This window comes from Ochotona princeps, chromosome 15 (assembly GCF_030435755.1).
Source record: "Ochotona princeps isolate mOchPri1 chromosome 15, mOchPri1.hap1, whole genome shotgun sequence".
NCBI classification, from domain to species: domain Eukaryota; kingdom Metazoa; phylum Chordata; class Mammalia; order Lagomorpha; family Ochotonidae; genus Ochotona; species Ochotona princeps.
The window spans coordinates 37,530,577-37,545,493 of record NC_080846.1 but is presented as its reverse complement, the minus strand read 5'-3'; the positions used below and the strand labels follow the sequence as shown (position 1 = coordinate 37,545,493).

Below are 14,917 nucleotides of genomic sequence, written 5' to 3'. Positions count from 1 at the left end.
AACCCCAAAGACCCAGCCTCTCTCTATGCCTTTCCTGTCCTATGTAGATAACACCCAGTCACAGCACTCCCAGAATCATGTTTCAGAGTTCCCTGTATCATAGGGTATAGGGATTGTTGTTCTCTGTACTATGAGCTTCCCTTGTCAACGGGGCAGGTTGCTGTGCCTAGAGCCCACCGTGTGCCTGACAGACTTGTTGGTTCTCTGCCTTGGCTAGCTGAAATCGAGTGCTTTAGAGACAGAATGGGAGAGACTCAATACTCTACCATTTCCTTCGACTAAGTGAGCACCCTGCACCTGCCAACTCTTCAGATCAAACTCAAAGTCAGTGGTACCATGTGCTTTTCCCTCAGACCAGATCACCAGTAATCCACTCTGATAAAACGGCATCTCTCCTCCACCTGCCAGTCACATAATTCACAGGTAATGCCCTACTACCTGCTGCATTTATGTGTTGTTCCATGAGTCTCTCTTCTTTTGCACATTTTACAATGAAAAGAAAAAATCTCTCCAACCGTCTCCTAGGAATGTAGTCACTTTTCTAAAAATGCTTCTGGTATCTTCAAACGGTCAAAATCAAGGTGTCTTTTCCATATAAAGCCATCTTGAGTGTCTTCGTTTATTATACATTTTCTCTTACCGATTATTCATTAAATGAGTGAAAATGCTGTCAAATAACATTCAAATGTTTCACTAGATCCAGAGAACATGAATTATTTATTCTTCTACTCACTGGAAGAGATTCTATAGAGTTGATATTATTTTATTCTCGAAATATTTTGTACAGCTAACAAAGGGAGCCATCTGGACTTGGAATATTATTTTGGACTATTTTTAATTATAAATTAAATTTAATAGATATAAAATTACATGAGCTATTTATTCAGTGAGCTGGGTTAATTTCTAGGATAATTAATAAATTGCAAATGATTAATCCATTTTATCTATATTACAAAAAATTCGTGTTTTTATTTTTTTATTTTTTAATATATATTTTTATTGCATTTCTTTTTTTAAAACTAATTACATTGCATTATGTGATACATTTTTTTATGCACTGGGATTCCCCCCCGCTCCTCCCAAAACCCTCCCCCCACGGTGGATTGCTCCACCTTGTTGCATTTCCATAGTTCAAATTCAGTTGACATTCTTTCATTGGAGGTATTTACCAAGCATAAAGTCCAGCATCTTATTGTCCTGGTAAGTTCAATGATTTCTTGGTGAGACCATCTCTGGTCTGAAGGTAGAGCTGGCAGGGTATCATTCCAATCAATTAAAAGTCCCAACATAATATTTCCAACCATTTACAACATTATGGCATTAATTGACATGGTATTGATTAACCAATATGTTAATAGGAAAATGCAGGTTCTCAACCACAACCTGTGACTTCTTCATAGACATTTCAATTTTGGTTTACATTCAACCGTATTCTATACACCTTAAAATGGCTTAGATTGCTATTCAGCTGTCTCGTGCCTATTTTAATTTTAGTCTTTAGCAGTTTATAGCATTGAAGCATGATTTCGCTGACCTGGCTGTTTTTCGGGTGGTCTAACTCTATAATTCTAACAGGATATATGTCAACAGTTTAGGTGAGCATGTTTAGGAGGGGTGTGCAGAGAAATCTTCCATACCCCAGTGAGGAGTAACTAATCTTTGTGTCCCACCCAGTGAGGTATAAGTGCATCCCCGCTGACCGTTTCCTGTCTGGTTCTAAGCTTTCCTTGTTGTTCTCTATCTATTCTAGTTTTGTTTGTTTGTTTGTTTGTTTGTTTTGAGGGGTTTCTGGAGCGCTCCTGATGGTTATTATGAGAGGGGGGTGGGGACCCAAAGTTGGAAGCGGGCAAGGACCAGAGAAAGCTCCTCTCCCTAGTCCCGAAGGAAGTTTACTGTTCTTCTGTTTCTGCGGACCGCTCAGGGATCCTGGTTGTTGTTCCGATGACCTTGGAACCTGCTAGGCAGGATTTGGGCTTCTTCCATCCCATGTGGTAGATCCAAATGGGGGTGGTTGACCTCAGAGTTCTTGGTCTCCGAAGGCACTCCAATTTCCCGTGGTCTCCTTGGCAGTAGGGATGTAGTCCTTGGTGCTCCTTGGTGAGGATCTGGGAGTCTTCAGGATTGGGATAAAAGCCTCCTCCTGTCCGCCTGCTCCACTCTAGGGTCCCCCCCTGCTCTATGCGTATGACCTCCTGTTAAGAGGTTGTTAGGATTACTCCTGATTCCCCCATATGCCTTTGTAGTTTTGCTATTGTCTAATGCTAATTCGAGTCTGTTGTCTGTGAGTTACCAGTTATGATCCTGATAGGTTATATTTCCCATCTTCCTCACACCTTCTAGGGTGATGTAAGATTTCTCTGCTCTCCCTCCCCATTCCCAAGTATCATGGGGCCTTACAAGTACATTAGGTTTTACAATTCTTTGATGTAGGTCATAAGCAATCTGCCTCATATCATTGGTTACTTCACAATATCTTATTGTATGAGATACAGGCTGTTTGGGGTTGCAATAATATTACTGTTTTTCGGATTGATATCATTTCATAACAGCCACATCGAGCTCAACAACAACAACAGCATCAACAACACATTGCAGCACCCTGATAAAATAATGTGCCACTGAGTAAGCAACACATGCTTTACTAAAAGGAAACACAGAAGTCTCTTGGGAAAGATGATGCCATCATATACTTCATGAGCACTTGATGAATTCTACTTGAGAAAAGAGCTTATTTGGAAGCAAGCAAGCTGACATAAAAACATCAAAACATATGAGATACAGCCAAAAGAGCAAACAGACAATCAAAAATAAATAAATAAATAAAACTTAAAAAAAAGAGAGAAAAAAAAACCAGTATAGATTGGACTGTTGGAGTTACACTTTCCATGTTGGCTTCCTTATAGGAGAGAGAATATATGGTGTTTGTTCTGCTGTGATTGACTTGTTTCACTGAGCATAATAGCCTCTAGTTGGGACCACCTGGTTTTAAATAGAATAATATCATTCTTCCTAATAGCTGAATAATATTCCATAGAGTAGATGTACCACAGTTTCTTTAACCAGTCTTCCTTGGACGCACATCTGTTTTGTTTCCATGACTTTGCTATTGTAGATTGTGCTGCTGTAAATATAGGATTACAGATCCCCTTCTCATATTAATTAATAAATTGCAAATGAGTAATCCATTTTATCTATGTTACCAAAAATTAGTGTTTTTAAAAACAACCTTCTGTTGGCCTGTTAGTGTCTGCAGAATCTTTAGCACTGTTACCTGTTCACCTATAATACCAATAATATTTTCTCCTTTCTTTTACTTGATCAAATTTGCTGGAGGAGAATCAATTTATTTTGTATCCATCGCTGAAACAGAATTTAGTTTTATTGTTTCTGTTTTTAATTTTTAATATTTATCAACGGCTATGTGTGTGAGAGAGGGAGTGGGGAGAAAAAGAGGAGGCAAGATGAGGAAGGGAGTTTTATTTGCTGGCTTACTTTTCAAGAGCAGTCAATGCCTCATAATTCCAAAGTCAAAAGCCAAAAATTCCTTCCAGGTTTCCCACATGGGTGGCATAGATGCAACCACCTGAACAATTACTGCTCCCTCCCAGAATCCAAATCACCTGGAAGTTGGCCAGAACCTAGTGCGAGTTCCAGTGTGAGATGGCAGCATCCCAACTGGTGGCTTCAACATTAGTCCAAATACACATCTTCATTCATCTTTGCTCTACTGTAATTTTTTGCTTTAGCTCTTCTCTGTTTTGTTTTGTTTTGCTTAGTTATTTCCTTATTTGAAACTTTTTCTGTTTATTAGATTGGTTTGCTTTTCCTCACTTCAGAAATTCAGATAATAGATTTTAGATTTTTTTCCCTTATGTAAGCAGTTAATATGGTTTATTTCTATTAAAGTAGAGCCCTGCCTGCATCACCACGTTTTGATAAGTTTTCTATTTCAATTTTATTCTGTACACAATATATTTCTAATGTCTTTTTTCTTAGAAACATGAGTTATTTCAGATATTTCTTAATTTGCTTATGTGCAAATATTTGAGAATTTTCTTACATATTTCTGGTGAATTTATTTTGTTTTTACTGAACATTTGTGATCTCTTTTCTCTATATCCTTCCTAAGTGGTTTTTAGCTTACACATGTGAGAACATAGAGAATGTACCTTTCTATGCTTTCTTTATTTCACATATGATAAAGTCTTATTTTTTCTTATATTGTTATTGTGGAAGCTAATTTTTTGGGTCAATAACACTAAGGCTTGGTTTTTATTTTGTTCCAGTCTGTATCAATACAAACCACAGCATTTACCTCATGTTACTATATATAAATAATATGTTCTGTGGAATAGATAACATGTGCAATCATCTATCAACCTGAGGTGTGAAATTGAAAAAAATGTATTTTTAACAATTGAAGTGTGGAATTATTTCTATAAAGGTCTGGCTTTTATACATATGATGAAGATAAAATTTGTATCTAAAACCAAGTGTAATCATATGCTTCTTTTGAACAGGATGTTTAAATTTCCTCAAATGAAGCCGATTTTTCAAATGCTGGATAAAATGAGATGCCTGCGAAAACGTTCTGTGGTATCATTCTTGGGAGTTCTTGTCATTTTCCTTCTATTTATGAACTTGTACATTGAGGATACCTATGTCCTGGTACGTTTTGAGTACTGATTATTTTATTTGAAGAAAAGTAGAAGTCAGACTAGAACTAGTATTGTTTGTAACCTCACTTCAAACCATGATTGTTGAATAGCCTTAGCTTGAAAAAAGTTGAAATATGTATTTTTTTCTATTGCTTAAATTAGTCACACTTTCCTAACATTGCACTTGTTTTGATTTACGTTCCAACATTTTTAATGCCATGTATGTTACAATTCAGATATGTGCATCTAATTATAAAGAAGTTAGACAATATCACCATAATGAATTAATAATAAATAAATGCATTAAGATTTGGGAGCTTTAATTTAGGATGTATAAAATACACAAATTGAACTTTAGAAGTTTTATTTATTTTTTTTGCTTTTCTACATATTTAAATTTTCAAATTTTCATTGTTAAAAATATTGCTTTGCTATTTCACTTAAACAAATAAATAAAGGTTAAGTTACATAATATTGCTTTATTAAGATCATGAATAGCCCTCAGTGGTGACAATGTTATATGTATATAATTTGTTAGTCTGTTTTTTCTTGTTGTATTGTGTCATTATGTCTTTTTGAATAATGCAGAAGATTCTGTTTATTTGCTTTCTGTTCCTGAATTGAGCCCAAGATATTTGTTCTGATTTTTGTTAGTGTTATGATCTTTAATATTTTGTTGGTATTTGTAATTGTTATTTTTTTCCATGATACGGTTTTATAGGTATAGTTTCCCATCTCCACCTCCACTTCCTCCCGCCACTTTTTCCCTCATATTATTACAGTAATACAGTTCTTCAACAGCAGTCACAAGTCCACATTCTGCTATTTAAGTGCATCATGGCATTATAGGTATAACCAATGGTAAAAACTGAGTATTCTCAAATTATATTTAGCAGTTTCACTGGGAGTCCTCCTTTTATTCTGGCATAAAGATACCTACTGCAGTGTTTCTGCACTTCCTAATATGGCAATATCCATTTTACAATTCACCTATGAGAATATATGCATATACTTACATGCCTATGTATCTGTTTTGTATTTTGCATAAATCTTGCCTTACACCAGAAAAAACATATGATATTTGCCATTTGTGAATTGGTTTATTTCACTAAGCATAATGGTCTCTATTGGGAATCAATGTGTTGCAAAGAGTAAAATTTCATTCGTTTTAATGACTAAGTGGTATTCCGTGGAGTAGATGTACCACAGGTTATGTATCATTAATCTTTTGATGGATGATTCATTCTTTACTGCTAGTTCTTAGTTGCAGGTTTTGTTGATAATTTAATTCTATCACCCACAACAGTATGACTGAAGTCATCATAAATGGACAGAATTTAACTAAACATTGCATCGGCAAATATGAAGTTAAAAAACCTAAAAATATTATGTATTTTAATACATTTAAGTTTAACAGTGGAAAAGTAGTATAATGTATTATATCAATGTTTTATCAATTGAATTAAAGATTATAGTTCATTAAAGGTTCTGTTAATAAAGATTCAATTTTATAATAAAAATATTTCTTTTATATTAATGTCTACTAGTAGAATTAAATCAAATCTTGTAAAATGAACACATGTAACCAGTTAAATACTGTTTAATTCAATGATTTATTTCATTTATGATGCAGTCAACATTTTCAACCAACCCAAAAGATCATTCTATCCAACAAATGCTCACATGTATTTTTTGTTGCACCGTCTCTTTAAATTTATCGTAAAATGTTAAGAAACCCAATACTCCCCTGTATTGTGAATGTTTACAGAGTTACATCAAACATTATTCCTAATGCACGAAGTATTACTACAAATTTCTTCTAAAGAACACTCATTGAGATTTCTCTGAGAATCTTAGGCATGTGTTTAGTGATATTTGCATATTAGTCCAGGCGCAAAAAAATGGTTATTTTTAAATACCTATACTAACTTGGAAAAATGAGTTAAAGCAATTATTAAATATCAGAAACCCTTTCTTTGATAAATTCCAAGGCAATGTATTTGTTATTTAAATGTTCATGATTTGCTAGATGCTTTTTAATTAAATTAAATGTTGAGCTGAACTGTATCTTAAGGTTTGATATATGTATGAATATTTGTGACTTTTTCCTCCATTAATGTTAAATGTCATAAAAATTTTCTTCTAAAATGCATAACATGCCTGGGAAACTGGCCTCCTGCTGCGGTAGAATGAGTTTACTTTTAACACACTTCCCTTCCTGATTTTTTAAATCTGCTTTTACTTTCACAATTTTCCCTAACTTGATTTTCCATAATGCCTGTATAATTTCACATGAATATCATATTACAAGCACAAAGATGAGTATCTCTTTCTTGTTCAGGTACCTGTAATTCAGAAAAATGAGATGAACACTTAGAAGTATTAAGGTCTCTGGAGTTCCTTAGCATCTTCTGTTTTGTTCACTTTCCTGGTAATCCCATCTGTGGATGGCATATAGCATGTTAATATATTTGCTTATGTATTAAATACATATGTGCCTTTTAGAGCAAAAGGAAACCAAGCTCTATAGGAGAGATAAATACCTTTACAAGACAAACTAAGTACAAGAGACTCTGCATGCCCAATCAGCTTAGCCTCTGGGCTGGAGAAGCTTCAAAGTAGCCACTAGGGCATATATTTAGTCTGTAGCTAGTCCATTGAATTGCACTGCCATCCCCAAAATGATTATCATAGAGCTTTGTCTTATTACTGAGAAATATACTTCACTTCAGCATAGTGGCCAAGAAAGAATGTATCCAGGGAGAACCTGGCTGTTCATCTGGAAAGCAGCCAACCGGACTAACTCGTTGAAAGTGGCATTATTTATTCATGCTGAAAGTGTAAAGAAGCTAGTTCTTGAGAATTTAATAAAGTGCTTTCATACAAGTTCCATTTCATTTTTATATTGTGTTATGTCCCTCAATCAGTATGAATGCACTCCCTCTTATCACAGATTCTACATTTTACATGTTCAGGAAAGGATTGTGAAAGATATCCTACACTTTTGTAGAGTATATTATCACATAAAAACAGAGCAATAAGATGAATTCAATAGTATGACTACTGGGATTTTTAAGGAAATTTTCTGTTTGCCCCTGTCGATTGAGTACACTGTTAGAATACTATTAATGTGGGTGATGCTACAAAGAATTTCTTAAATTTGTTCATTTTAAAGTTTTCATTATGTTGTATAGGTTTCTCCTCAAGAAAGGAGTGAAAATATTTACATGCAAAGAATTTAAAGCAATTCAAACAGTGTCGTTTAAAAGAAATGAACAATGTAAGGTTGAATTGCAAGTATTTTTAAAGTTTGCAGTTTTGACAGAACTAATGCACTATAAATCTCACAAGAAGCAAAAATATTTTTATCTGTTCAATTAGAAAAATATTAAAACTGTGGAAGCAGACTATTAACAAACCAAGGTAGATTAACAAATACAACTGGAGATACAGGAAAGATATTCAAATGGATCCTAGTAAGAATGATATTGAACTGATTTTAAATCTTTATTCATATCCTAAGAAATCATCAGTATGGCTATTGATTTTGAGTCTGATTTAATCAGGATCAGCATTGCATTAGAGGGAGTTAAGCCCCTCTGCACAAACCCTTGTGAGGCAGGTATCCACATTGCAGAGTTTGGTTTGAGTCACAGCTGCTGTGTATCTATCCAGAAGTCAGAATGTGCTGGCCTAAGTGTTTGATTCAGTCCCGGCCACCCATGTGGATGACCCAGATGGAATTTCTGGCTTAGGACTTGCCAACCTCTAGTGGCCATTTGGAGAGTGAATCAGCAGATTGAAAAGGTCTCTTGGTACCAATGCGCTGGGTTAACAGACTAATCTCTTCTTTGTCACTGGCATCCTTTATGGGTGGCAATTCTAGTCCTGATTGCTCCAATTCCTACCCAGCTCCCCGCTAACTAGCCAGGAAGGAGGTGGAGGATGGCCAAGACCAACTCCTGATTTCAGGCCTGCTTAGCTCTGTTGTTAAACCATTGGGAAGTGAACCAGTGAATGGAATGCACCTCTTTCTCTGTCTCTCCAACTCTCCCTCCCTCTCTCACTCAAATGAATAAATCAATCTGTGCTTGAACCTTGATGTAATCATCCTACCTATTGAGTTTGGCATAATGTAATAGACACTCCATTCCTGCTAAAACTTGTGCTTGTATATTATGTTAATAATAGTAAGTTAATAATAGTAATTTACATAAAATGAATGATTCATAGCCAAATGCTATCAGGATCAAAGTTATTTCATTTGTTTACCTATCCTATTGTGTTAACTATTTGCATGTAATTAATGAGATTGAAGTACAAGTAATCCATGGTATTGCACAGTAGAATATATCTACAAAGAAATGGTTTGTTTGTAACTGCATTGTAATTGCATTGTGCAGTAATTTTTGACAAGTCAAATTTTCACTTTTCTAGTAATGTATAAACTAGAAAGATTTTATCATGTTTTAGCAAGATAATCACAATCTGCTGTGTGTATGTAGATCCATCTTTGAAATTCATATAAGCATAAACATAAATATACATGTAAATATAAATTTATATCCCACATTTGAGCATGTGTCAAGCAAGTTGATAAATGGTTAGCAACATATACTTAACCTGAAGTTCTATATATGTTCTATATATTTTCTTAAATATAAGGCTTATTAAAGATTCAATGATTTGAATACTTTTCTACCAAGTGGAAATCAAAAAAGATCTTAGAAATTTGAAGAATAAGACCTCATTTCCAATAAAATACTACACACACACACAAGCATACTGTCATCACAAACCCTGTGCAAGCTCTGAAAACAGAGTCTGCAAACTTGGAACAGAAAAATTCCTAAGTGAGGTTACTTTGAGGACATTTCAAAACAACAAAAACAAAAATTCAAAGCTTTCAGTTACACTGACTTTGTGATTAAAAAAAATAAATTATCTAGAAGCCAAGTTTTATATCCACTACTACTCCTTCCTACTGATGATGTGCGGCCTATACCTTACCATGCTTAGGGAGAATACATATACCAGCAACACTCCATAATGTGGGGAATTTCGTAAGAACCAGCCTCAGATGCAACTGTTAAAAGATTATGGCCAAATTTTAGGATCATTTGATTACTGTAATTCAAAGTTTAATATGAAAATGACAGGAAAATCCAGGGAGGAATGCATCCTGGTAAGAAATCGGGTGAATGCGGATGATTTACACTTTATGGTGCTGGTTCTTGAGAATTTGCCACACTCTACATTTTGTAGTACATCCATATATTTTTGTGTGAAGAGAAACATTTCATCTGTGGCTACTTATTCGTACTTTCTATTTTCTCTCTTTCTTGGTATTTAGGAAGGAGACAAACAACTTATAAGGGAAACATCCACACATCAACTAAATTCAGAACGCTATGTCCACACTTTTAAGGATTTATCCAATTTCTCAGGAACTATAAATGTCACCTATCGTTTCCTCACTGCCACAGCCTTACAAAGAAAACGTGAGTATCCTTACACTCTTAAGTTAAAAAGAGAAGTAGTATTTTCTGAGCCCAGTGCAATAGTCTAGTGGCTGAAGTTCTCACCTTGCATGCACCAGGATCCATATGGGTGCTGGTTCTAATCCCAGCAGCCCCACTTACCATCTAGCTCCCTGTTTGTGGTCTGGGAAAAGCAGCTGAGGACAGCCTAAAACCTTGGGACCCTGCACACAGGTGGGAGACCTGAAGGAGGCTCCTGGCTCCTGGCTTCAGATCGGCACAGCTCTGGCCATTGCGGATGCTTGGGGAGTGAATTACTGGAAAGATCTTTCTCTCTGTCTCTACTCCTCTCTGTATATCTGACTTTCTGACAAAAAATAAAATAAATAAATTTTAAAAATTCATACAGTATTTTCTTCAAATCTTGCTTACTTATTTTGTTTGTAAAGAAAAAAATGTTAAGAAACTTACTATTAGACTCTTTGGGAAGGACTAGAGTGCGTCTTCACAAATTGGAGTTGCACTGCAGTATATTTTTTAACAAAAAATATTGAATTGAAAGAAATAGTGTGAACATTTTGACAGTTTTTTTGTAGACAATGAAAAAAGCCAAATAACTTTAAATGTTGAAAGTTAAATTTAAAAACATTTTTACAATAATTGTTACGCTGTTGTATTTTCAAATCCTGGTGATTTGGCTTTTGTGAAATTTCATCAGTTTTAAATGAAGTCAAGTTAGAGTATTAATTGATGCAATAAATTACATATAGTAGGTGGCTAAAAAAAAAGGCAAAGAAGGGAGTATATCAGTGATGGAAGACCGATTTCTGTGTCTCTCCCTCTATGACTCTAATTTAGCCAGCAAATGATTTCTCTCTCTTCTTCTGTCTTTCTCTTCCCTTCGCTACTGTTTCCTGTGCTCTCTCCCACTCTCTCTTCCCCCGCTTTCACTTTCTCTTTCCCTCTGTCTCTCTCTATATATACGATATATATATCTTATATATTATATATACGCAATATATATGCATATATGAAATATATTATATATATTATGTATGTGTATATATTATATATATACACAATATATATACAGATGTGGTCTGTGCAAGTGCTTATGCATGTCTGTATGTATCTGAGGGTGGATCAGGTGTTGTTGCCTACCACATAAAGTCACAGTGTAAAACACTGGCATGCCATATGGAGCACAAGTTCATGTCTTTGTTGCTCTAAGTTTTATCCAGTTCCTGAAAAATGGCCTTGCAAAAGCAGCAGATGATCAACCAAGTTTTTGGATCCATGCTACCAATGTAGGAGATTCAGATGTGCCTCTTGACTCCTGACAGCATCCTTGTCTAAGTCTGGCCATTGTGACCACTGGGTAGTGAACCAGTGGATTGAAAAATCTGTCTCCCATACAGACACTGGTTTAAACCCTGCTGTTTCACTTCCAATCCAGATCCCAGCTAATGACCTGGAAATAGCGGCAGAAGATGGCACAAGGGATTGGGCTGCTATCATCCGTGTAGGACCTGGCTTTGGTCTGGCTCAACACCTGATGTTGTGGTCATTTGGGAGATGAACTGGTAGATAGGAGATCCCACACTCTCTGTTTTCAAATAAATAAATACATCTGTTTTAAAAAAAGAAAAAGAAAGAAATCTGATGGCTTAAAATGAAGTGCTACCAGATATTACTTTTGTGTTTCAATAAAAATCAGAGTTGTAAGCCCAGGTATTTAAACAAAATGTATAATTCTAAAATTTTTGCCAGTGTGCAAAGAAATGTTTTTCTTACAAGAATTCTTCAATAATGTAGGTACCTGTATCGAGTCATTTTTATTATACATATAAGCATTTCTCCATTTTTCAAAATATGGTTCAGGAATTTTATTCACAACTCAGTTATCTCATAACAAGAACCTTAAAACATAAAAATACTTGTATTTCAATAGGAAGATATCTATATCTTTCACTTGTCGTAGGCAAGATGTCTCTTTAGGATTTTATTTTGTTCCCTAAAAATATCCATTTTTCATTCTTACATTATTAAAGTCTAAACAGAATTCCTTCAAGTTATAGCAAAATTTGTTTCAAATAAACAAAAACAATAATATTCATGGCTTAGAGCTTGTACCAATATTTAAGCAATTATAAAGTTTTTCAAATGTATTAGGATACTCTGTTTTTTAAATGATTCAGTAGTTAAATTTCAAAATGAATTTGTGAAATTTAATTTCAGATTCTTCTGGTGCATGATATTTACAATAACAAAATAAAAAAATATATATAGCATATGTTACATGAAAAATTTGAAGTTATTAAAAGAGTTATCCATATTTTTCCTGTTCATTGCTTGAGACTGATTTCTCATTTTTTTGGTGAAAGTTCCTTTCCCCTTTCATAAATGTTTTAAATTCTGTATTATCTAATCATCAAATCTTTTTTCTAATGGTTTTTTTTTTTGAGAACTCTAACTAAAGATACCTTATGTATGTAGGGTCCAGACAGCATTCAGGTTACGGTGAAATTTATTTAAAAAAAAATCAGCTATAATATTAGCTATGTATAAAGTACTATACTCTTTATGTGTTAAGCTTAATTCTTTTTTTTTAGACTTTTTTTTTATTAAGTATTTTGCATTATGTGACAGTTTCATAGGCTCTGGGAATCCCCACGCCCTTCCCTGCTGGTTAAGCTTAATTCTTAATTTCAATGTGCACTATACATCATTATGTACTGAACTTACATGAATAAGGTATCTCCTTTAAGCATTTTTTATATTATTAAAAACTTGTCCAGTATTTAATTTTTCTTCCTTCTTCTTATTTTTCTCAGGATATCTTACAATTGGACTTTCATCAGTGAAACGAAAAAAAGGGAACTACTTACTGGAGACAATCAGATCGATTTTTGAGCAATCCAGCTATGAAGAACTGCAAGAAATTTCAGTAGTGGTCCATCTAGCAGATTTCAATTCATCTTGGCGTGATAGCATGGTCCAGGATATTACCCAGAAATTTGCTCACCATATTATTGCAGGAAGACTAATGGTTATACATGCACCAGAGGAATATTACCCTATCCTGGATGGGCTAAAAAGAAATTACAATGATCCAGAAGACAGAGTAAAGTTTCGTTCCAAGCAAAATGTAGATTATGCTTTTCTGCTTAATTTTTGTGCTAATACTTCAGACTATTACGTAATGCTTGAAGATGATGTCCAGTGTTCAAAAAATTTTTTAACTGCCATCAAGAAAGTCGTTACATCCTTAGAAGGAACTTACTGGGTAACTCTTGAGTTCTCGAAGCTGGGATATATAGGTAAACTCTATCACTCTCATGATCTCCCACGATTAGCACATTTTTTATTAATGTTCTATCAAGAAATGCCTTGTGATTGGCTCTTGACCCATTTCCGTGATCTTTTGGCTCAGAAAAATGTGATCCGTTTTAAACCGTCTCTCTTTCAGCACATGGGGTACTATTCATCATACAAAGGAACTGAAAATAAACTGAAGGATGATGATTTTGAAGAGGAATCATTCGACATTCCAGATAATCCTCCTGCAAATCTATATACCAACATGAATGTGTTTGAAAATTATGAAGCACGCAAGGCATACAGTAGTGTTGATGAATACTTTTGGGGGAAACCACCTTCAACTGGAGATGTATTTGTGATTGTCTTTAAAACTCCAATTGTAATTAAAAAAATTAAAGTTAACACTGGAACAGAAGATCGACAAAATGACATTTTGCATCATGGAGACCTAGATGTTGGGGAACATGTTCATACTACTAAAGAAACGAGACAGTGTGATAATTACTTAAGACTTGGAGAATTCAAAAATGGAAACTTTGAAATGTCAGATGTGAATCAGAAAATTCCATTTGATATTGTTTGTATGAGGATACGTGTTACCAAAACACAAAAGGAATGGCTGATCATCAGAAGTATTAGCATCTGGACATCTTAGTCAATTAAATCGATACAATCAATACCTGAAGCTGGTTTCCCTTTCTGCTACTTTCCTCTTTTACCAAATTTGTCTTTGGGAGGGAAAGAAAAGGCTAAGGTAGCTTTAAAGAAGTTCACAGTTTCGATTTCTATATTGTCAATGTGATTTTACTCTAGTACACAATTATGTTTAAACTCTTGACATTGAATACCAGCAAATGGTTAATACTATTTTCACTTACACATGTTTTTAAAGTTAGTTTCAGATTTCCACTGTCAAGAGTGATGTGAAAAATATGAAATGGGAATTTAGTTTGTTGGATGGTGGTTCATGAAAAAGAAAGTTGCCAACTGTATGCACTTCTTCAAAAACAGAATTCACTGTGTCATCAGATAGCTTTTATTAAGCGTCTGTATGAATATGAAGTTGGTTATAATTATAATCTGGTCCAATTTTATTGTAAATGGATTTATTTGTAGGGAATACCTCGTTGGAGAAGGTGTATCTTCAGAACAGATTGTGTGTGTGTGTGTGCGCGCGCGTGCTGGGGTAATGGAAAAAGAAAGCAAAAGACTTAAAAATCTCACCCTGATTATGTGAAAGAAAATGTTGTTCATTGTTTAAAAACATTTAGCTGAATAATTGTTGTTAATAAATTTTCTGTGGAAAGGAGTCTCTATCCGGTTTCCCTTTTACAAGGAAAAAAATAGCAAAGTTTGCTAATTACACATTGTATTAAGTGCTTTGCATTTATAGAAGAAATTGGAAAAGATCTATTGTTAGTTCGTTCTTATAGGCATTTTCAGCATATGCAGAAAATT

The 14,917-nt window shown here is 34.5% G+C and overlaps 1 protein-coding gene across 20 annotated transcripts in view; it reads left to right on the top strand.

The window, feature by feature from the left end:
- The window catches only part of MGAT4C (MGAT4 family member C), a 617,011-nt gene extending 602,867 nt beyond the window's left edge, over positions 1–14,144 (top strand). For 17 of the 20 annotated variants that reach the window (XM_058673691.1, XM_058673683.1, XM_058673688.1 and 14 more), the window contains 3 exons: positions 4,521–4,668; positions 10,012–10,159; positions 12,973–14,144. In XM_058673691.1, the coding sequence (XP_058529674.1) occupies positions 4,522–4,668; positions 10,012–10,159; positions 12,973–14,114 (1,437 nt within the window). In that variant the 5' untranslated portion in view covers position 4,521 and the 3' untranslated portion in view covers positions 14,115–14,144. Of the gene's footprint in view, positions 1–353; positions 424–4,520; positions 4,669–10,011; positions 10,160–12,972 lie in introns of all 20 variants that reach the window. The other 3 variants (XM_058673696.1, XM_058673690.1, XM_058673695.1) reach the window with 2 other exon arrangements.
- The last annotated feature ends 773 nt before the right edge of the window (positions 14,145–14,917 follow it).